Source organism: Argopecten irradians, chromosome 13 (genome assembly GCF_041381155.1).
Source record: "Argopecten irradians isolate NY chromosome 13, Ai_NY, whole genome shotgun sequence".
In the NCBI taxonomy this organism is placed as follows: Eukaryota; Metazoa; Mollusca; class Bivalvia; order Pectinida; family Pectinidae; genus Argopecten; species Argopecten irradians.
In genome coordinates, this window is record NC_091146.1 from 21,280,658 (window position 1) to 21,306,114 (window position 25,457).

Here is a 25,457-nt window from a genome sequence, read left to right on the forward strand (position 1 = left end):
CGACAAAGCAAGAAAGTGCATCATTGTATGTATGACAATTCTAAAAATGGTTTTATTTTTTTGGTGCTGAAACAATATTGAATGCTCTACATAATACGTGAGCATAAAAATCACTACACATAATAACTTTTCGAACAATTGACTCCATTTTATTACTAGATTTTTAATGTCAATACATTAAGATCAATTTGTTGTTTTGTTGATATAAAAGAGATTTTGACTCTATATATATATATATATTAATAAAACAAAATGCACTTCCGGTTTTGAATGTCTTATTTTTGGAAAACCGCCTAAAATTGCAGATTTTGATATGATATAATGTTTAAACTTTGTATTGATGCAAAAATATCATGTTTAAAAGAATACACTTTAAAGTAGTTAGGCATGGGAAAATGCCTATAAACCGGAGGTCCCTCTGCCTGTCAACAAAGAAGGAGTTTCCAATCTCTATGTATATATGTTTCTCTATATATGTATGTTAATTATTTTATATAAAGCTTAACCTCATCTGTATATATATACACAATATAAATGCGTAGTGGAACGTTATTTTAATACATGTACTTAAAGTAGATGGATTTTAAATACACGACACATATATATATATTTATATATTGAATGCTGGTACAGTACTAGTGTTATCTGTATTGAATTCATCTCGAAAGAAACGGCTAATGGTGAAAAGGAGATCGAATATAAATAATTCACGCACTTAACTACTCGCATCGATGCGTTTATCTGTGAGTATTCATACCGACTGAGTTTCAGGATAAAGTTGATTGATTCAGAAATCGATCTATATTCTTGTATATATCGCGAGCTGTTCATGGCCAGAGGATAAATTACCTATTAAAGCCACCTTTGTGTACAGGTGTGATACACGGGTATGGCTAGTTGATACAGGTAACATACATGTACAGGTAAAAAAATCTCATCTGAACCTATTTTCACTTTTCTAAGTGTGTTTTTCTAGGTCCAGCGTTATGGGAAAATATGTGTTTACTAAAGGAAATTATACGTTAGTGTGACTTCATTTTAAGACGGATTTGGATTACCACACGAGGGACTTATATGTATATAAGTGCAGTGGAATTATTCACCTAGGTAGGTAAAATACAGAATGTTTTATTTTACATATACATGTATTTTTATGACGAAGCTTGTATTACTTAGATTATATATATTAATTAGTCAATCTTAATGCGATAACAATTTAGTACCTCGTTGAGTCTGGTACATGTACGTAAATAGTAAATGATTGTATCTGCATTATACGATAACATCGAATCGTATACCAATGATACAATATACTTATACATCTATGCGTTTTCCTGATTGAACAATGATGCCATGTTGCCTTGGAATATCGGGTAATCCGACTTTCCTTTGGTCGTAATACCACGACTTGACATTCTTTCAGATTTATGAGAATTTCTTCATCCGGTATCGGGGTCAAATGTAGCTTAGAGTCCACTAATAAAAAACTAATAACAGACAATCCCGATATCATTATCAGTCTTTGATGTATTTCAAATTGTTGGAATGTGGCTAAATAGTGTCTCGTAAGTCTATATAGAGCATACCTAATACGATGCTTGCTTATATTATTAAAAGATAGATGTTTACACCAACATTACCACAGGGACTTGACACGAATTTCCAACCTAACGGCTAATATGTAATATGGTATTTAATATTATATCCAACAAATTGCATATGCCAAATCCATGCGGCAATATTGCTGTTCGACTCGTCGACGTATGATGCAAGTCTATACAACGTTTGTATACAACAAACAGCGGTACGTTTTGTTTACACGTGGTTGTTTACGATAGAGATTACGGTAAATACACAATGAAAAGTCGAGTACTGCCTAGTTAATCTCGATCCAGGGTTTTGGGGTTCATTTTATCAATGTGATGTACTCGATTTGGGGTGTACTTTTCAAAATGGCGACTTTGTCGCAGCCAAAAAGGTAGGTTTATTCACTCTGGCGCTAGAAATGTAGTTACATGAGGTCATATATTGTTAATACAATGCATGTGTATAACATTAACGAAAACTATCAGATTGAGATTTTCTCTGTCAACCACCTTTCCGAAACAAAACTTTAATTTAATTTTTGTCTTAAGGATGTACACCTCTGAGAAGTCAAAATTTTCTTGTATTAAACTTTTTTTCTCATATAGATTTTTGGAAAAAGGAGTTCATACCATAAAAGAAAATGGAAGAAAAAACATATGTCCGTGTGCTCGTTTTTGAGCTTTTGTCACTCAAAGACACCTAGTTGACAAAATATTGGATTTTATGGGAATTTTGCCGTTTTGACCATATAAGATAGAGATTAAAGCCATAATTTCCTAATGAGGTGTTTGATATGTATGAATGTTTGTAGAATTCATTTTCTAGTAGTCTTCTTTAAAAATATACCAGTTTTGATCAATTAGACTAATATTTTTTCTCAGAATAATAACATATGCTACCCCTACCCCTTAATTTTGAGCTACAAAATGCACCATTTTCAGCCATTTTTGCCAAATTTAACACTTTATAGAAAAAGTTCTGGTATTAAACTTTTGTTATTATTTTGCATATCAATAGGGAAACGGTTGTTCTTTCTAAATTAGGAAGAAAAATTGGGGGTCCGTGTGCTTACTTTTTTGCCCCATTTGAATTTTTGTTATTTTTCAGTATTTTAGAGTAAAAAATAAAAGTGCCCAAATTACCATTAAATGTAAACATAAAGTCACAAAAGTGTTTCGTTTCACATATTAATGTGCTCAATATCTTAATTACTAGGAACCAAGTAACGATTTGCAGCAAAAATTAGCTAAATACAGCTAAAAATACTGGCGCAGTGATGATTTAAGTAAAAACAATTTCAGTAAAAAATGGTAAAACTGTGGCTCTACTTGAAGCGAAAAAAGACACAATTTCAAAATGGCCGCCAAATGGGCCATTTCTTAAAATCCCTGTATAAAAAAATCTACTAAAAATAGAAATGTAATTTTTTGACAAAACTTGCGTCTGGCAACTTGCTACAGATACTGATAAATCATATTTGAAAATCTCATAACTTTTTTGATCTATGTTGAAACGAGACTTCAACGGGACTGAAACCTGAGAAGAATACATCCTTAAATAACAATAATAACATAAGACAATATCTATTGATAGCCTAAGATGACGCTACAACGCCAAACAAATACAAGATTTCAGTGAAGATTCATTTCGCTGCACATGCTTTTAATTTGCCGACTGAGACGACGACATACATTATGGAAATTAACATTTTATTTATAGTAATTAAATTATTCAGAAGATCATGGTAAGTGTAATATTGACAGTAAGCTAATAACTTTTGCAAATCTATACAATTATCAATTTCGTTTTATATTCTCATTAAAAAAAAACTAAAAGCCGTTTCGGAAAGGTAAGGATATTTACTTCACAACAAATGCCGAAGTATAAATAGAGTCCCTTTCTTGTTATACAGGATTATCCAACGCATACCTGTACACGGGTATTAGTGCCGGAGAGGTAAAACCATGGATTAAAACATGAAGGATTAACGGATTAAGACAGGGATATATACTGGACGGATGTCATGGATAGCCGACTACCACCACTTACAAACAAAAAGGTAGGTCAGCATTATTAAATTTGTAAAAAGTAAATTGACTATTTCACTTTCTAAACATTACACAAAACTTCCAGAATATCGTTTATTTCAAAAAGCTAGCCATCCGTGGTAGCACGTGACCCAATAAATGCGGATTGCCAATATACTCTTAACAATCGGAACCGCTCGTAATTTTCTATAGAACTATATGTTAGAATGTGAGGATTTCTGAATGCACAGATTTCGCATTATTCTGATTCTCGTTATTAATGGTGGCAAAGGCTTTAGTTATCGTAAACAATTAGATCTTAATTAAGTAGGCACGAGAAAAATGTTCTGACATTTGAGAAAATCACAAATTCATATGATTTATAAATGTGAACGGTGATTTTTACATGGAATCTGGTTTCTATTTGGTGGAGTTATATGTATCGTTTTATACACACATATCCAGCTCTAGGCCTTGCAATGTCGTGCCAAACTACGCATATATTTTAGTTGTCACCATCAAGACTAAGTACATAATGGAAATCGATCGTGATATCTCTTAGTAAGCAACAAAATCGATAGTACTCTTTGATTTCCTAGGGTAGACTATTGACTCCGGGGGATATGTTTAGTATAATATCTATAAATCACACATGCTTAGATATATCCCATTTTCATTTATCTTTGTTACTTCCCTACAAATGATTTACCGTAGTAGTACCACAGGCGTTTGGCTCTATAAACATTTTTCTCTCCATATATGTAATACCGTGTCTTGAGAAAATGTCTATAGAGCAAAACGCCTGTGGTAGTACAGAGGGAATGGCACGACGATACACTTTTGATTAATATCAACGATTGAGGTAACTGAAGCTAGTCAGTCCACAGGGATCTGAGAATAAGTTACAGTTTATATATGGACCCATCAAAGTGCCCGTAAACCATTTTTGGGGGTCTAGATACAAACAATTCGGTGAAATAGTATTCTACATGGTATTGTACACGTACAGTTAATAAAGAACACGAATTTAACCAATTTGTTTTTAATCTAGACCCTCAAATTGTTAAAAACAATGGTCTATGGACACTCTGGCGGATATAGTAACTAATTCTCAAATCCCTGTGATCGGTTTTGGAGTGCTGATAATTCTTCAGCCTATATTTCTGTATGGGAGGATACGAAATCGTGGCGAAATCGATATCAACATATTTTTATTTGTGAAAACTGCATGAATAGAAAACTGCTCACTATAATAATTCTTATATTAACATTGGTCGGAAATTCGTTTCAAGTCCCTGTGTTCGTCCCTTAAATATATGTTTCTTCTACGATTTACGGAATGAAGTGAATTGATCAGCTTCTCGCGTAATTACTACCCCTACTTATAATTTATTTATCATGACCATTCCCTGGTGCTACTCGTTTGAACTCAACTCACGATTATCTGATCACAACAGTGCATGAGTTATTATATATATATATCCACCAAAAATAGACACCACAACCTACTGTAATACTGTAAGTAATATAAAGGTTCTGGATAAAACATCCTCGATACACAAGGGGTTACTGTCATTGTCGTTATATCTGCGAAATATAATGACAGCGAAAGTAACCCATGAAATATCGAGGATAAGATAGGGGCGATAGATGGCGATCAAATACTGTTTTCATCAATCTAATAAAATTGCCGAGCTTAAAAGTTTTTTCCTCTTCGAAATGTATTCATATTGCTTAAAGCTGACAATGCAAGTTAAAAACATGCAGTTGAAATTAAAAAAAAATATTAACGAAATTTTTTTTTTCAAAAATTGTTTCTGAGACATCCCCTAGTTATGACAGTGTGGTATCTAAGGAAGTGGCAGCCATTTTTCTTTTGCTCTGCTTAGTAACCTTCACTGGCCAACCCCCTATATAAAGCACGGGACACTTGACACACGTGTATCATTCTAAACATATCTTGTCTCAGTTACACTTGTCCCGATATTGCAAATAACAATGTCAAATTGAAAATAAACACTGCACTCACCTGACAATATTTCATTGAAGTAATAGATGAATGTGTTGTCAGCTATATCCCAACATGTGTCCAATACGAACTAATAAAACACTTCAATATACACTAAGTTTTACACGTACATGTTCAACGACACGTGTGTGTCCTTGATAGTTGTCGCTCGTTCGGGTCAGGTACGTAGTTACGTGTATATGGTCAGTTGAGTGCGTCGGGTACGATGATATACGTGGAGATATGTGGACGGATTATTTTTGGATTTCTATTCACTTGCGTTGGAATTTTATTTTGGAGAAACATCTAAATGACAACTTAGAGGAGTTGACATGTTTTTTTGCTAAAAAAAAAGTCCCATATAGTTTTACAGGTGAGGGTTTTGTTTACCTATTTGTAGGTGATATAACCTGTGGACTGCTAGGTGTATAGGTACATGAATGAGCGCACGTGTGTCGATTCACGCGCTTTATATAGGGGTCGGTGAGTCGTCGGAATGTAAAACAAAAATGGCTGTCCTCAACCGGGGAATGTCTCATAAACGATTCTTGGAAAAACGAGTGTACTTATTTAAAAAAAAAAATCATGTTAATAATTTTAACTTGCATTGTCAGCTTTAAGGAAGGTTTCGCGTAACTTCTGTAAGGCTCTCCTGTGGGGAACTTTAAGTTTAGGAAGTTACAAATTTATGGAGCGTTGATGAATCCAATTCATTGTTTACTTAATGATTATATTAATACGGAAGTTTCGAGATCCCTACGACGTGGGTAAAGGACAATTTACCGTCGATATTGCCCCGTAGAATTAAATGTTGACCGAATCAAAAGGACCAAACCAAATGTCCTTATCTTTTATATTAAATATGTAGTTTATTTGACAAATGTCAAACGAATCATTTGATGCACATGTTAATTACAAAAAAAAGGTGGCCATAGGACGGCACTTTGAAGAACTCAATTTTTCCGCAGCGAAATTCACAAGAACTGTTAACTCATCATCATGCAGCATATATCGAATCTAGAATAAAGAAAGTATATACAGTATAACTTATCTAAACCGGATGTTAACAGGACCAGTCCATTTGTTTGGTTTATACATGTGTCCGGTTTGTAGAGAGTATAACCTTTTCATGGTTAGCTAGTCCCTGCAGGTAGGGCGTTAGAATTGTACCTGCTGCCCCTATTGCATGATCGTAAAAGGCGACTAAATTTCGGATCTTATCTTTTCACTTCTTCCTAACCGACTATCTTTCCTAATGCCTCCCTTGGCACCGCCTCACATTTGGCCTAGAGTTGAGCGTTCGCCCCTGTGAGGAAGGCTCTGGGTTCTGTCCCCTGGCCGAGACACACCAAAGTCTATAAAAGTGGTAGTTTCTGCTCCCGCTTAGCATTCAGCATACAGGGAGTGGGACGACTGGTTCGCCCGTTGTCAGTATAATATGACCGGGTGGGATGTGTTGCTTGGTGTCTTCGGCGGCATGCTTCAGTAGTTCCACTATACAAGAAGACACTACATGAATATACCGCAGTCTCCCAAAACACGCACCTCGCACAACATACACGCAACACACAGCATACATGGGAGGCCGTCCTTACATGACCCTGACTGTTAATAGGACGTTAATTAATCAAACAAACAAACAAATCATGGTTAGCTGCGATGACATAGTTCTTAACGACGGACACCTGCAAAATGTACGACACCGTCCAATCAGCCATAGTGTTACTAAACCTTTCAGAGCGTACAAAACCACGAAATTAACTCGCAACAATGACTTCTTTGACAGTTTGTATTTTTGTGATATATTTCCAGAAACAGGTGTACGTAAAGGTGGTATTTCTGAAGGTCGGCGAAATCGACACGATTAAAGAGAACTTCGTGGCGGATGTGTTCATACAGGCAAGATGGCGGGAGCCACAACTCGACAACAGGACGGTAAAGCTTGGTTTTGTTTTATTACTTTAACGTCAAGGGTCACTTAAGGACGTGTTAGCTTTGTTGATAGATAAAAGCCGGAGTATCTGGGAAAAACCACCGACCATCGGTCAGTACCTGGCAATTGCCCCACAAGCATGGATTTAGGAACCACCACTAGTCAAATGAGAGACTTAGTGTGCAATCCAAAGGTTGCTGACTTTCGTTTTGGCTGAATGGCATTTTTAAGTAATGTGTATTTTATTAGTCTGTACAGCTATGGCATTATCAAACAATGATAATTTTAAATAGTTTGTCAGAATGATATTTCGCTAAGATCACTAGAGAAAAGCTACATGAAAAGGCAAGCGATCTCATACATATTTTGACATCAAACTCGAACAGGGATCCAAACTTCCGTTGTCTTGACGGTACCATTTCGTTGTCAAAGTGGCGTGATCCGTCCCCTAACAAATGCTTCACGGGAAATATCTATCAATCACTTATCTTTGCTGTGGTCAAACAGGTCGGGATGAAAACTCACTGTAAGGGAAACAACTCTATTTATTATATCCAAGGAATATTACTTTTGGCGACAAGTCAGACAATTCTCTATAGGGAGATAATTCCAGTAGTGTCTAAGCATATCAAAAACTATAAAAAAATACATCAGTAAAGATATCTGTATATCCTTCATGGATACGTTTTTGTTTATCAGGCCACAGAGAAGGACCTGTCCGAGTTCTGGAGTCCACGCCTCCTGGTCCATAACGTGCTGGACGCTTCCAAGGACAGGACCTGGAAAGAGCTAGTCCACGATCGGGAGGGAGCGGCCTATGTCGTGGAGAAACGCCGGATCAAGGGACATTTCTCAGAGAAACTAGAGCTCATGGACTTTCCTTTCGACATCCAGGTAGAATCATATCTAGATTTTTAAACTATTTGTAGAGTTTCGATTCTACATTCCTTTAAGTGTTATTTAAAGTTCTTGTTTGGAAATTAGAAATCTACAGCGGCTTGTCGGAACCTACCAATGCTACTTATCTTGGATATCTGAAACTCTTATACATGTATATTAATATAATGAGTGCATTGAATCTCAGTCCGTTAGCAGTATTTGACAGCAGACTCAATTTTTTCATTCCGTTTTCCTTCTTTTCCGTTCTGATCAATTTCTCAGACTCCAGGGTCCAGTTTCATTAATATTCCTTATCTTAAAATTCTCCACAGGAAAGCATTACAGATTTAAAGAAAGGTTCCTTAACTTAAGATTGTTTCCTTAACTTCTGTAATGCTTGCCTATGGGGAATTTTTATGTAAATGAAATCCCTAAGTTATGGAATGTTCGTGAGACTGGGCCCAGCTACATAATATACCTACTTCCAACTGTCATTCATATGCATGGAGACAGACGTGACTTGTGACTTGAAATGTTGACTATGGTTGAATGAACACCATCGGCCTCGTTATGACTCTGACCTATATCTACCTCACTTTAACCTCAATTGTTCTTCAGAGCCTGAGCCTACAGATAACGTCCGAGTTAGCGGAGAGTAAGGTTGTGATATTCGAGGATACCAAAGAGATCAGCGCCATCAACGTCACGTGTTTCGTGGACGAACAAGAATGGCAGTTATACGACTATGTAGAGTCTGTTCAGGAGGTAAAGTATGCATGTTGAATTGACCACAGGTTAACAACACACTAAATATACTGTGTAAATCTATGAATTGACCCAACTTTCTTTTGACCTTCCCATGCAAATTGATGAGGGTTGAAATTAATAAACCACGACAGAATAGTTTCGCTTAAGTCAAATTTTATAAATAATTTTCGCTATATAAATTAATATTAATACGTCAAGAATTCATGGGTATATATATGCATGCGGAAATTTAATCTAATTATGTAAAATAAAATAAGATACCTTCGTAGTTAAAACAACTTGTTATACGAAAGATAAAATAACATATTATATTATCTGATATTAAATGATTTTTCTCCAGATATCAACGAGAGAATTCTCGACTAAGAAGCACATCCAGTTCCCGTGGCTAGTGGTTGGGTGTTGTGCTGTGAGGAGAGCCGGGTTTTTTGTTTGGAATGTTATACTTATAATGGTAAGTCTTGATGAAATCGAAATTTAAAGGTCAATGCAAAACTTTTTTGTTAAAGTAAGCAATATCGGGGAAGCTGTTGCAAAATGGGTCAGTTCAAAATGCACTTATTGAGGTGTTCGAAAGAAAAGAAGAATGATAGCGATTTAGCCGTGTTGTTAAGCTCGCCTCTCGAAGAGATAAGGGCTTATGGATTCACCCTGGCGTCAGCGTCAGTATTGGTTGTGGTTCAAGTTATGAAAAGCATCCGTAACAATTGACATTAATTTTTGGAGTTATATACGATTATATATGCTGTGGTACGTATGAAGAATCATTCTAAGGAATAAATTGCTGGATTTTAAGAATTTAAAAGGGCGAAATACCAGGTTAAAGTTTTGACCAAAGTGTTGAAATGCTGTTATCCGAACATTGAATTGCAGGTGGTATTCTTTGGTATGGACAAACTTGTAATTGCAAGATTTTTTCCCTTATATCTGACATTTGTTTATGTCTTGCTTTAGGAGAACCCGCGTTGTTATGGATTTGAGCAAACATTTTAGGGGAGATCCCGGGATTTTGAGAATTTGATGAGGCCAAATGGACAAACACTTACCCGCATGAATAAGCTCCTTAAATGCTTCCAGACTCTTTTCAACGAACTCATTCTTGCTCGACTTATAACAGCGACATTTCAAGATCGTTTACATGTATATAAAATATTCAGATGACCAGGTCGATTATCATGATAAGTATTCAAACGATTTCTCGTCTTTTCATCAGAAATTATTGCTCACTTGTTTTTGTTTTGTTGTTTTAATAGACGTTGATCAGCTCTATATCCCTAGCGACGTTTGCGGTTGACCGGTCATTACCTCAGAATCGGTTACAACTGTCCATCACACTAATGTTGACCAGTGTGACGTTTAAATCCGTTGCCAACGCCAACATTCCAAAGATTTCCTATTACACTCATCTGGTACGTAGTACACACAAACTTGACGCGTATTTAACAAATATTCATTACGTATTATACAAAAAGATCGTATTGTGTTATCGGCTACCATTTGGATGAACACATAAATCTTTAAGTAACAAACTGTAACACATATTCAAGTTATTTTGAGCGCGATATCATTACGATATATGTCAATATGACAAAAACATATGTATTTCTAGTATGTTATTTACTCAAACAGATATTGATCATATTTTCAATCTATTGTAACATTTCATTTATTTACAGGACAGATACGTGCTTTTTGCACTGTTGTTTACATATGTTGTTTGTATATGGCACGCGGTCATCTCGAGATTCACTTATGACGTCAGAGTAGGAGAGTTAATGGACTTCTGGGCCTTTATGTCGTTTCTCATCATATTCTTACTGTTTCATTTTATATATGGAGGATTTCTTATAATACAGGTATGTGTTGGGTATGGCGTTTTACAGGGAGACTTCATTTAACACCGTCAGTATCCCCTACCCTATTGTGCAAACACTAGCAATTATAGGAATTAAGACAAAAACAAATGTCTGTTATTACCCGACCGACCCTAATTTTTTAACCCCGACCCTAAACTTTTTTTTTACACTTTTCTACGAAATTTTATTTTAAGAAGTCGGTATTTCGATTTCAGATTCCAGTTCCGGCCACCATTTTAGAATGAAAGTCACTAAAAAAAAAAAAAAAAAAAAAAAATTCTCCTGACCGACCGACCCTATCTTTTTTTCCGATGTAACCATAAACAGACATTTTTTGGCCTAATACATTTAAGAGTTTGAAATAGAAATGAATGAATATAAAATTGGAGCTAGATTTGCCATTTTCCTGTTGCCATTAGTCGAGCACTGAAGACGTATTGCTCCAAAAAATAACCATTGAATGAAAACTACGTTGCCATTATGGCGTTGCAGTGAAAACGCAAATCATGTCATTAGATGTGACGTTATCATTTTCTAAGCGAAACTCACGTCGTTTTCTCACTCGCAAACACATGATCTCACAATCAATATCTCCCCCAGGGACAAATATTATTTAATATACAAAAGCTGAATACATGTATTAATAACAATTTCATTAACATTTTTGTCCTTCTGTTGTACTTAGTATTTACTACGCCGTAAGGAACTGAAAACCAAGGAACTCAAATACGAGGTAAAGTATTGTATGACAGTTCAATCTAATTAACACTGTACAAACGATTATTGTCGGAGGGTAACTACTGTATTTAAGCGATTTGGGGGATATTATTATGATCATGAAATTTAATTTGATGGAATGATGGAATCGTGCATTAAGTGAAAGTTAGAACGCGAAAAGTTAAAACCGCTTAGATTTCTTACTTAGAATAATGGAATAGCGATAAGTTTACTTAAATAAAACAATGATGCTCTTTAGTCAAATATGAATGTCTTAAGTTTCAACAGCATTTCATTTCAGTTAAATACAGGAATAACATTTTACTGCAATGATAGTATTCATAAAAAGACTTACAATACTTATGAATTTGTCTTCTTAGTTCATATTCAGGCGATACATCTGAAAAGGGCATTGTGAGATACTTAGGTAACAATAGCAAACATGATTCTAATTTGGGGGGAAATGGTAAATACCTTTAGCAGATGTACCGTCCAATCAAAATAGATGTTACAAACTTATCAAATTTAATTGATTGGCTGAAAAATAATAGAATCATCCAATAGAATTATTTAAAGTGAATAGTCGGGCAAACTTTGACAAGAAAGCTTATGTCGCTAAAAATGATGTTATTATATATATATTCATTATAATTTCTCATGAAATAGAAAAAGAAAATCTCTTCAAAATCGATCAACATACCAATAAATCAATTGATATTTTATGAATCCTAAAACGTCCTCCCGACTGGTTATTTCCACGCAGCCTCGCATTCAAAGCGTTAGGCAATTAAATTTATTTTTAGAACAGTGCTAAATTTAGACAGGACTTTTATGATTTGAAATGTCAATACTAACAACGTATAAGTAGAACTTGGCCGTCGTTTTGATATGCAAGGACTTTGAGAGAAGGTCAATGAACGCATTTAGAGTGGGTTTCTTTGTCCGACTATTCACTAAATGATGATTTGTGTTTTCTAGGAGAAGGCTCTGAAGTTAATAGGGAATTCGTGGAAGAGTGACAGACAACAGAATAAACGTCATAGAAGGGTAGGTCTGAAATCGTATTGTATATTGTTTTTGTCACCAATTGTCAACCGACCGCTATACAAATATATACAAACAATGTATCAAAAGTCTTGTTGGAAAGGTAAATAATATAGGCCTTTACCATTTAGCTAGATGCATTCAACGAAAAACCATGAAAATTGTCACGATTTTGGTGTCCTCACCTTAACTGTAAACTCATTTTATGCTTTAGACAATCAATTGCAAAATTCAATATTGCACTCTCAAGAACTGTTGAAAAGCTAATGGACATTTCCCTCAATATTATATCTGAATTTATTATATCTGCCAGAATGATTTTCTTTTTTCACTACTACTTTCGGTCTTCTGTTTCAAAACATTCATGTATTATGGACGATGGAATTAATTGTATTACAAATAAGATATTTAAAACATCAGTTTTTTACATTTCTTCCAGAAACCAATTAGGATGTCACGTGTTCGAGTAGCGCATATACCGGAACCGGAACCAGACTTAACATTTCTAATGGTGGATAAGGATGATATGTAATGTGACCGGATTTACATTTTATGGACGACACCTGGGGGTTAACTTTATCAGTCAAATCTCACATTAGCATTAGAGAGTTGCTTCGTAACGAAGTGTGTTTATTAGCTATGGACAATGAAACTTCAGGAATCTTTATGTCTCAATGACTAGGTCATGTTGCAAATGAATTTCTTTAGAGAAGCAAAGGTGCACGTATATACCTAATGTACATGGAAATATAATTTTACTATCTAAATCAAATAATTGATATCCGTCCAATTTATTTATTTCACATAAACATCTACGTTCATTTTATGTGAAATAATCTAATACAGCAAACAGTCAATGAAAGTGTCAGTATATATATATACAAGTTATTTAAGCTATGTCTGTGATATGAGAGGATTAGGTACGTATATAAATGAATACACATATATTTAATATATATGGACAGAACCACCTCAACTAAGACCTTAAATGTGTTTATGATATATATATATGGTGAAGTCCACATTTTTTTTTGCCTAATATATATATATATTAAAATTAAAAAGCCTAATAATATAGGCAGGTTTATCGGACTATATAAGGTGTATCCGTTCATGTTAAAAAACCGACGATTCGAAGTATAATGTAAATTGAAATAGATTAAATATATTTTGAACAATTTCGTATTGTTGTGTTTAATAGAACACACCATTCACGTACATGTAACTCACCTTTCTATAAATAAACGCATTCACAAACAGTCACTGTAATTCTATTCAGTGTGATATATCACTGAAAGAAAATGAAAATACTCAAATAACAATAAATACCTATTAAAGAATTACTTAACAATACATACCTTTGTCATGAGCCAAGAAAAAGACGGCACCGCCATACGAGATTTTCGATTTATTTAGACAATGTTGTGCCGTCTTTATTACTGCCTATTACTGCTAATGGAGCAAAGTTAATGGTTATACAAACCATTATTTAAACGTTTGCATGCATTTTATCGTACTTGTTTTTATATCGCTTACCTACTAGGCAATAAAACTGAACCATATAAAATATCTAATTCTCATGGAGACATTTTGTTTTACATATACACATATGAAGACCTTTCCGCAGTGAATTTATACAGCAAGTCTACAAAGTATGAATTTGGCGTTTTGTGAGCGGTACGGTAGATATTAAGAATGGTAGTTATGTTTGTTTTCAACAAAAATGATATTTAAATACTTGTATACGCACAAAATACTTGGAAACCTACAAAAAAGTATAGAAAATTGTGCCCGAGTGATTTTCGGAGGCACTGTTCCACTAGGACACATAGGGACCAATTCGTACCCGGCCGAAAGGTATAGTAGGCGGCCGGGTACGTATATTTGTTGCTGATCTACGAGAGTTACTTCCCTTAGCTCTACTCGGCTCTCCACGGTTTCTTCTATATTTTTATGGTGGCTTGGCCGACCGATAGATTAAAAACTTTCCAATGTGCTGTTAAATTCTATCGCATTTCTGTTTTAAACCAAACAAAATAATTTTCGTTACACGAATGCCTTTTTAATAAACTCACCTTACGAAGAGTGTAGGGTTCATGGAATCACCCTGGCGTCTTCGTTGGAAATGACCAGGTTAGGATTTTTGAGCAAATAAAGTGTTCAAATACTGTTAAAATCTGTCAGCTGACATTGATTTCTACAATACTTTTGTATTATAATCCCTCCAGTAGTGGTCTCCGGGTCGGCGATTGTAAAGTTATCTTCATAACATTTGTGACTTACATTCCCTTTAAGAGTTGATAGAGTTAACTCTTGTTTTTCACTTTCTTTTGTTACAAACTTCAATAGTAGAAATTTAACATTGTCGCCAATCTGCCGTATTATTTGTTTACGATCGGTCCCAATATGAAACATACACAACAAGGAATAAAGGAGATGCTAAATAGATTTTGGAAGTTGTTGTAAAGTAACAAACTTTCATTATCCAAACCCAAGACGGCTGCCTGTTGATCATGTCTTAGTATTTGATTGACTTTTTCGCTACGAAAAAAAAATATGCACAACTAGAAACCAAGGGGACCAAAGATATGAGGATTGAGAAAGATGCCCTTGGGAATTTCTGAAAAAATTTGAGGTAACAAACTTCAAAATTCAAAATGGCTGCATGTCGATTTCAAAAATGTTTTCTTCGGTCTTATGCAATACGCACATCTAGTAGGAACAACGAGAATCTGCCGATGAAATCTGCAAAATAAGGGTTTTCAGAATTGTTAACAGACGATTCAAAGGAAAGGCGAATTGAATTCATATACATCCAGCAGCCTGGGTCATCAAAATAACAATATTGCAGACACAATGTAAAACTAAATAACGCAAATAAGATGTAAAATGTTCAGAGAATCGCCTGTTGAATCAATTCGATTAATCTAATCAATGTTACGTGCAAAGAAAGGTATATTTGGTCTTTACTAAATGACAAAAAATAACATAACTTTTGTTAAAAATTATATATTTGGAAATGTGTCAGAAATTCATATACAAACAGGTATACCTACGCATAAATTTATTTATTATAAGCAATTTTACATACAAGCAGGAACCAGAATATGTTAAGGTAAGATAGGTGTCAGCCATACTATACATGCATTAGAATGTAAATATACAATTGTTTCAATTAATTATAAAGATATTGTTAAACAATGTAAAAACATATAATCCATAATTTAAGCAGAAACATATACAATACATAATTATGTTTCTGATTTTAGCTACTCTTTGTTTTGAGATACATTTTTGAAAACAATGATAGGGATATAGGAATCTAATGTATCAAATATCTTAGAGAATTTTACATGTGAAGTCATTCATATATGTATTTTTATTTTTTAATTATAATTATTTAGTAAACTCAATGATGGATACCTACCCACATGGGAGATAACTCTGTAATTTGGAGAGACAGTTTGGTTTGTTTAGTTTTACGTCCTATTAACAGCCAGGGTCATGTAAGGACGTGCCAGGTTTGTTGGTGGAGGAAAGCCGGAGTACCCGGAGAAAAACCACCGGCCAGCGGTCAGTACCTGGCAACTGCCCCACATGGGATTCGAACCCGCATCCCAGAGGTGGAGGGCTTGTGGTAATATGTCGGGACATCTTAACCACTCGGCCACCGCGGCCCCAAATGGAGAGACAGAATAGGATATATACATACAGTCTTAATTGGAGATGTAAGTTATAATCTTATATTGGCAACCAATCTTGAAATACAATTCGCACAAAAATATAATTTTCAATCATGAATAGATCGATGACTTCTTTAAGAATACTCATCCCTAATATACCCTGGTACTCAATATTTTCATTAAAATAATAAACTTATATTGTACGCTAGCTAGCTCCTAGCTTATACAACCCGAAAAAATGAAAACAAAACAAATTAAAAAATAAAACATTTTATGGAGAAGGATTAAGAAATTCCAATAGATTTATCAATGATACTATGTATGATATGTTTTTCTTGCAACTGATTATAATGAAATTACCCTATTAGTTATATAGTATAATCTGAAAGAGACTTTACATAAAATATTTGAGGGAATGTTAGATATTATAAGCAAAGATCATACAAGTGGGTATTGATATACATTCTGAGCTACCAGAGTTACTTCCCTTTAATTAACCCTTCCTCTCCATTGATATCACTACTGATGGAGTGAAACTAAGGGAAATAACTCCAATAGATCAGAAATGATTGATACACTATTATGTTATAAACAAGTATTTCATCGATTGGTATGATACCTTTTCACACAAACCATATAATTAAACATAAGGCACAATGATTACTTTGACATCACAGTTTATATATACTCATTATCATAAGCACTTTTTAGCTACCAGTTACCTTCTACCATGAACGTTTTACAAACACCATCTTATAAAATATCAGTAAAAAATGTACCCTCCAATCCTTATTCTATCACTATCAAAAACAAATTATAGAGGGAATGGCAACTCCTCCATTTTTATGATCGGCATATGTACCTTAGTCAGAATATGGCTAGGAGCTTGTAGATGTACTCCTAAATAGAAGGACAACTTTGTTATGGTATAAAAGTTCAGTAATTTTCACATGGTTTGTGTACAATGTTTGAAGAAACAAAAATGTTTTAACCTATAGACAAGTACCAACAAAACAAAATGCACCTCCATTTTTGAATGTCTGATTTTCAAAAAAAATCAAAGTACTGAAAGTACTAAATGGCTCGGTCTTGATGATAGGAGAAATATATTTTTAAGGTCAATACTACTGTAGTTTTGTACAATAAGAAATATATTTGGCTGGTGTTCCTTCCAGTTTGGACTTTTGAGGATTCCTTGGACACCAAGGTGTAAAATAAGAGACACATACTAAAATCTTGGAAACCTATTCTAATATTTCCTATGATGTTATATGTCAAATGATTTTATAACACATTCAGCATTTTCCTTGTTAATTTGATGTTAATGAAAATATCCATTCTTAATGACTATTGTCATCAAGTTCCTGGGACCACAGTATCAGTTAACAAGTATCGTTTGCAGCAGAGAAAGACAAGAGGCGTACTTTTCTATGACAAAATGTCTTAAATATAGAATATGTCTGTCCTCTAGAAGACTTATCAATATCACCACGTGATTTTTGAATAAATTGGTCAATTGGTCTACTTTTAACAAGTTTTGTAACTATTCTTTTGTAAAACAGCAAGTTGATTGATATACATTGTATCCGAACTTCAATTCAAACCGGATAACTTGTTAGCTCACCATAGACCATGAAATTGTTTGTACACTTTCTTAACTTCAGGATTGTTTTACAAAATTACAACTGAATTTTTCTACAACTTTTTTTTATTTTCAAATCCCCATACCTCTGATGAGTATACTAAAACTGTCATTACAAGTGAATCAAATATTTTCAGTTTAAGATGAACAGGAAGAGATACATTCCTTTATTTCTTATAAATAGCAAACACCGATTTAATTGTTTGTTCAGCAGGTTTTTTCCCTTTCTTTAAAAACGCTACCATTAACATTATGTTCTGTACCTAGATATGTAAACAATTCTTATAAATCTAATTCTGTATTCCATAACATCAACTGGTGTTGTGGTACCGATTTACGTCTTGAGAATATCACAATTTTTATCTTTCTGATATTAAGTTCTAATTTCCATGTTATGCAATATTGTTAAAATTCAGGTAACATTTGTTGTAGACCATCAAATATTTCTGATATCATAACAGTGTTATTGGCAAATAATATGATAAAAAGTTTGGGATACATTTCAATATCATATACCGTAAAAACTTGTATAATTTGCGCAGGTACTTTTTAGGGCTGAAAATGCTGAAAAAATCTACTATCAGTATATTTTGCGCATCAAAAAATGGGGAAATACAATGTCCAGGGAGTCCCAAAACCGATGTATGAAGGTGACAATTTCAATGCAAAATATTCCCCATAAATGCTTGACAACTTGCACAAAAAGTGTTGTATTTAGAAGAAATAACATATGAAAACCGCATTGTGTTTGTTTTCTTTTATTGGCCACCGTAACCTGAAACTGAAATATCTAGCAGATATGTCCAAAACATCGGCTGTCTGGTCCGCCGTACTCCGTGCACATGTCAATGTTTTGAGATATTACACATGAATAGTAATCAGGAATATTTGAAAAGAGTAGAATATATTTACATTGGCACAATAAGTAATTAGTGTGTTTGAGATCATTAACAATCAACAGTAATCAGCTAGCGGATACGTAGTTTAGCTTGCAACAATCACAGTGTGCATAATTTGTCGAGATTTGTAAGACAAAATATTCTTTTCCACCAGGTAAGATTCTAAGTCATAAAGGGTAGATTGAAAATAGGAAGGGAGATAAAATAACCAGATAAATATTTGTAGCGGGATCAGACTGGGTTGATTATCGGTGATCAGGTAGCTCAGTCGGAAGAGCTACATTTTCTTCTCTCCTGTTACAGAATTGGCACCCAACTAAATAACCAACGGTTGTGGTGTTTGAAAGGGTCTCGTATGTATTCAAAAAAGGAGGGAGGAGTGTAGCGGGACTGGACTGGGTCGATTATCGATGACAAGGTAGAGCACGGTAGAGCACTTAGCTAGTGTTCGGAGAGTCCCGGGATTGAATCCCGGTCTTGCCGCTACATTTTCTCCTCTCCTGTTACATATGGTACCATACTGTGCATGTAGATATTCAAGGTAAATCAACAATGTTCGCTGATCTTGCAGAATTGCCTTACAGTGTTATAATGAATGCAGTAAATGTATGTCTCATTGGTGTGATTGATTTAAAGGCAGTTCATGTGGTGACCGAAAAAAAAAGGTAAAATTAATACATTGATAGCCAAGGCGGGGAAAACATAAGACGACCTGTGTTATACAAATTAATGTTTAATTGATTTTCATTAAATTGTCTCGAAGGTGATGATTAGTGTGTTATGAACGATAAGCTTAAAATGTTTTTGACAAAAAATATACCAGCTAATGTCATATTGTGTTTTAAATTTAAATTATCTTTTATTTATTCATTTCATTTCAAGCATGTACATGTCATAGAATATAAACAAATGTCAGGTATATGCTTAAATCATATTACAGTTAAATTCACAATAAGGAATTTGAAGATGATGATAGTAATTTTTTCGGATTGATAATTATTACAATATTAAGCTTCCACAGTTGAAAATTACTTCTTTTTGTTCACACAATTCTTCTCCTAGACTGTTTCCAGTTGAAATGATACATGCATGCTGACATTCTGTAAAACATAAGGAAACAATAAATGTGTTAACAGAGTAATTACTGAAAAGGCTAATATCATATAATTAAACATTTTAATCATAAATACCAATACCAGCATAGAGGAAATATTATTGAAGTTTAATTCCCGCTGTTCTTCAGTCCTCCTGTTCTTACATGTAAGAGTTTTGTCCTTCATAAATTGTTTGTAATATACAGTCTATAGTTGTTATATAATGTGCACAAAGAAGTATAAATATACACACGTATGCATGGGTACAGTGGTAAATTAATAAGTTATACAGAAAATGATGGTGCTGATCATGAAAAGCGTAAAGTCTATTTTGTTGAGTGAAAAGTTAAAAAAACTAACATTGTTCACACCCTAAGATGTAATCGCACTAAAAACAGTGATCATGTGGGCTTTTGTGCGATTGCATTTCTAAGACTGTGCCAGGTGGTAGAGATTAGTTCCGTTCGAGTGATCACACAATGCAAGTGAGAGTCGGGAATATGTTTATGTAAGTTTTGATTGCTAATCTCTGATGCTTGTTGGTAAAATATAACTCAGGATAATTGCTAAACAATTAACAATTAATTTCTCTACATTTGTTACAGATTGAAACAGCTTTTTAAGTGCCGTTTTACGGAAGAATTATGAAAAAGAAATCGGCATTTTCGTCGATCTAGTAGTCCAAAAAATATCACTTCGAGTTATATGAACATTCCATATATGATTTATGTCATTCGGCCAAAAATTTACTTCGTATTACCTAGTTTAATGAATATGCTGTATGTATATGATCAGAACGTCAAGCTCCTGTGGTGAAAATAACTAAAATGTTTTAAAAGTATGGTTTAGTGGTAATCTCTGAACGTACTTTAGTATATGGATATAATCTGATATTTATACATGTGCTTATAAAATTATCGATAATTATGGATGTGGTAAATATTCATACCTTATTAACTGCCGTTAGTTTTAAGATTACGCCACCTTGGACATTTACAAAATGTTCACCGTCTGTCACGAACTATTTTATCAGTAGACCAAATTTGTCCAAAATTTTGTTAGAGTTGTCTTTCTTCCATTGTAGTTCCGGATGAACGCCATGTGCCATAACACAGCCGTGATAAATGCATTTCCATTTCGCCATGAAATGTATTTGCTCCGAGACAAATTTGATTCAAATTACAAAATTCATTAAGGTATCAATTTTGATGTTCGAGGTGAAATATTGATTTCATTTTTTTTCCATTGCGGGATAACTGTCACTAATAGGGAGTAAACGACTGGGGGAACCAGCTTCGAAGCGAAGCATTTTTGGGACGAAACGTCTTCATTCATTGTAAACACCATTTTGGGAACGAAAGTCTAGATACTTTGTAAATAATTCAGGTGAAAATTTTCAAACAGAAGATCTTTTGGATAGTGTATATAGTAAGGATATAAAAGCCGTAATATACTATTCCTATTTCAACGTTACAGATACGCTTATATCAGTAACTTTCATATTCAAAATTTGCTATTTAAAATTCCCGGTAAAATCAAAGTTGTTGAATACACTGCCGCTAGGAGCGCTAGTATCTGCGAGCAATTTCTAAGCCAATCATATTGAGGAAATTGACTGTAAGAGAATTTTGCAACCAGGATCACAATGGCGAGGTGATCCTCGCCAAAAATGATTTGATGCATATCAATCAGTTACCTAGCGATAGCCTTCTAGATCGTCTTTCATTAAAATATATATACACTTGTATATTATTTTTCTTTGCTAATTTAAGTTCTAAGTGTAGTGTACGTAAAAACAGTTTAATTACGTATCCTTTATTAAAAACTGAACATCTATAAAAGACCATGCAGAATTAAATCCACTTCAAACTATATGACGTCCTCCACTAATTGGTGGCTAAGTCTACCTACAAGTACCCAATTCAGCTTGTTTTGATTCTTAATTACCGGTGTCATATCAAAAAAGTATCCACCCTATCAAAAAAGTATCCCCCCATTGTCTGTTTATGCTTTCCAAATAAAGATTGGTAATGTTAAGAAAATAAACAGAAAATCAGCAGTATATGCCTATATAGGTGACAAAGTGACTGTACAGGTAGTAAATTACACCTGGTCTACCTGTATTACATAACAGCACAGTGGGGGGGGGGGGGGGGGGGGGGGGGGTCACACCTGACACTGATACAGGTAGAGGGCACCTATAAAATTACCTGTGTGTATATATATATATATAGCTACCACATCATCACAACAGTGAGAATAAGCATCAATCCAAAACCAAACTATGAGATAAAATTTGTTTTGAAATGTAACTATCTAATTATACTTTTTAGTGTACAGATATAACATGAAACTTGCATTTTATGTATACACAATTAAATAAGCGACAGCTGTGTATACTAACTGCATGCACTATAGTCATATAAGTGTAATTAAATACATGTATATAGTAAGGAAATAATAATGATTATAGAGAATAGATAATATCTAAAAACTAATGTTAGAAATGCTTTAACTAATTTTATGTGATCAACAAAATAATACACAATTAAATTAAATACAATCAGAAACTTTTTTAACATCATGGTATATTATGCTGATATATATATGTTCCAATATGAGTTCCAATATGATTCGATCATTAAAATAATTAGAGTTGGTGTTCGGGGAAGACCCCAATATAATGAAGCATTATGAACATGCCTGCAGATATAAATGTTATTGCAAATTGGAAACCTAATATTTTCCAATAAATAAATGGTGTATACAATGTGATGTATATATTTTTTTATGATCAATTTGTTTGTTAAAGTGTCTGCATTGATCAAGATAAAATACATTATACAATACCATGATCAATAATTGACATTAATTTGTAATTATACACATGTAGAAGAAAGGATATAATTATCAGGGATTATCTCAGGGCTATACATGTAGCTAGCATTGTTTTTATCAATACCACACAACAATTAATACAATAGGTGGGGAACTTGTTTTAGCATTTTATGGATGGAGACACAGAGGCAGACAGAAGATATTGGATGGGGTTGAACATTAATTGAGCTGCCAATATATGAGTTTTGAAAAATTACCTGTACAAATTTTTATAACATCATTCAGGGTTTTTTTGTGTTTGATATGCGTCAACATCCGACTATCTACTATAATATATAAATGAATTTGAAAATCAATTATAATCAATCATTATCTTTTTTTCAATGAAATCATCTTTAAACTAAAATACTACTGTATGTACATGCATGTATGGTGCTCATAAAATATCTTAGGGAGATTACAAAGTAAATATCTTTAAATCCAATTATGGAATGCATATATCACAATTTACGTGTACAAATAATATTTAAGAGTTCAAAATGAATTATGGCAGTAAATCAACCACTGCAACAATCATACAGTGAAATGCGTACTTATATGCATTAAAACTAATTAGGTAAAAAATTTAATGTGGGTGTGGTCTACAAATTCATTTCACATTTCCACAGTGTTATTTAGTAATATTGTGAATGGACTTCTGTAGGTATTGTTTTCATCTAAACCTGCATAGATCAAAAACATGTTTATCTTTCAATCTGAATGATTTTCACACCATCAAACATTTCACCCCGCTATGGACCATATAGCTTTAAGATTTGGAAAGCATATATACATATATATACATCAATAATTCAATCCTCAATATGTTTTAACTGGAATTTTACAAACAGGGAGGATAAATAAGTGTGTTATCTTGGGGGGATACATATCTGATGTCCATGCATGCATAGAAAAATTATCTAGGGGAGATAAGTGTAATATCAAAGGGGGATACATATTTGATGGCTATCGAGAAAATATCTAGATCGAAATAAGTGAATATCTAGGGTGGATACATATTTGATGGCCATCGAAAAAGTATCTAGGGGGAGATTAGTGTGATATCTAGGGGGGATACATATTTGATGGCTATCGAAAAAGTATCTAGGGGGAGATAAGTCTAATATCTAGGGGGGATACATATTTGATGGCCATCGAAAAAGTATCTAGGGGGAGATAAGTCTAATATATAGGGGGGATACATATTTAATGGCCATCGAAAAAGTATCTAGGGGGAGATTAGTGTGATATTTAGGGGGGATACATATTTGATGGCTATCGAAAAAGTATCTAGGGGGAGATAAGTCTAATATCTAGGGGGGATACATATTTGATGGCCATTGAAAAAGTATCTAGGGGGAGATTAGTGTGATATCTAAGGGGGATACATATTTGATGGCCATAGAAAAAGTATCTAGGGGGAGATAAGTCTAATATCTAGGGGGGATACATATTTGATGGCCATCGAAAAAGTATCTAGGGGGAAATTAGTGTGATATCTAGGGGGGATACATATTTGATGGCCATAGAAAAAGTATCTAGGGGGAGATTAGTGTGATATCTAAGGGGGATACATATTTGATGGCCATAGAAAAAGTATCTAGGAGATTAGTGTAATATCTAGGGGGGATACATATTTGATGGCCATCGAAAAAGTATCTAGGGGGAGATTAGTGTGATATCTAAGGGGGATACATATTTGATGGCCATAGAAAAAGTATCTAGGGGGAGGTAAGTCTAATATCTAGGGGGGATACATATTTGATGGCCATCGAAAAAGTATCTAGGGGGAGATTACTGTGATAATCTAGGGGGGATACATATTTGATGGCCTTCGAAAAAGTATCTAGGGGAAGATTAATGTGATATCTAAGGGGGATACATATTTGATGGCTATCGAAAAAGTATCTAGGGGGAGATAAGTCTAATATATAGGGGGGATACATATTTGATGGCCATCGAAAAAGTATCTAGGGGGAGATTAGTGTGATATCTAGGGGGGATACATATTTGATGGCTATCGAAAAAGTATCTAGGGGGAGATAAGTCTAATATCTAGGGAGGGTACATATTTGATGGCCATTGAAAAAGTATCTAGGAGATTAGTGTAATATCTAGGGGGGATACATATTTGATGGCCATCGAAAAAGTATCTAGGGGGAGATTAGTGTGATATCTAAGGGGGATACATATTTGATGGCCATAGAAAAAGTATCTAGGGGGAGATAAGTCTAATATCTAGGGGGGATACATATTTGATGGCCATAGAAAAAGTATCTAGGGGGGAGATAAGTCTAATATCAAGGGGGATACATATTTGATGGCCATCGAAAAAGTATCTAGGGGGAGATTAGTTAATATTTAATATGTATTCCCTCTAGATATCATACTAATCTCCCCCTAGATACTTTTTCGATGGCCATCAAATATGTATCCCCCCTAG

At 34.2% G+C, this 25,457-nt stretch overlaps 1 protein-coding gene across 1 annotated transcript; it reads left to right on the forward strand.

Annotated features, from left to right (window-relative positions):
* Window positions 1-701: 701 nt before the first annotated feature.
* LOC138306474 (cys-loop ligand-gated ion channel-like) lies at window positions 702-13,444 on the forward strand. The gene is made up of 11 exons (XM_069246941.1): window positions 702-1,107; window positions 3,500-3,646; window positions 7,435-7,557; window positions 8,255-8,449; window positions 9,053-9,199; window positions 9,543-9,656; window positions 10,456-10,611; window positions 10,879-11,058; window positions 11,744-11,791; window positions 12,754-12,822; window positions 13,259-13,444. The coding sequence occupies exons 2-11, from the start codon at window positions 3,611-3,613 to the stop codon at window positions 13,349-13,351; spliced, it is 1,161 nt and encodes a 386-aa protein (XP_069103042.1). The 5' UTR covers window positions 702-1,107; window positions 3,500-3,610; the 3' UTR covers window positions 13,352-13,444.
* The last annotated feature ends 12,013 nt before the right edge of the window (window positions 13,445-25,457 follow it).

Coding starts and splice junctions, on each gene's coding strand:
- LOC138306474 (XM_069246941.1), top strand. CDS start 3,611: ATGGATAGCCGACTACCACCACTTACAAACAAAAAG. Junction 7,558..8,254: donor CACAACTCGACAACAGGACG/GTAAAGCTTGGT, acceptor TTTGTTTATCAG/GCCACAGAGAAGGACCTGTC. Junction 9,200..9,542: donor ATGTAGAGTCTGTTCAGGAG/GTAAAGTATGCA, acceptor ATTTTTCTCCAG/ATATCAACGAGAGAATTCTC.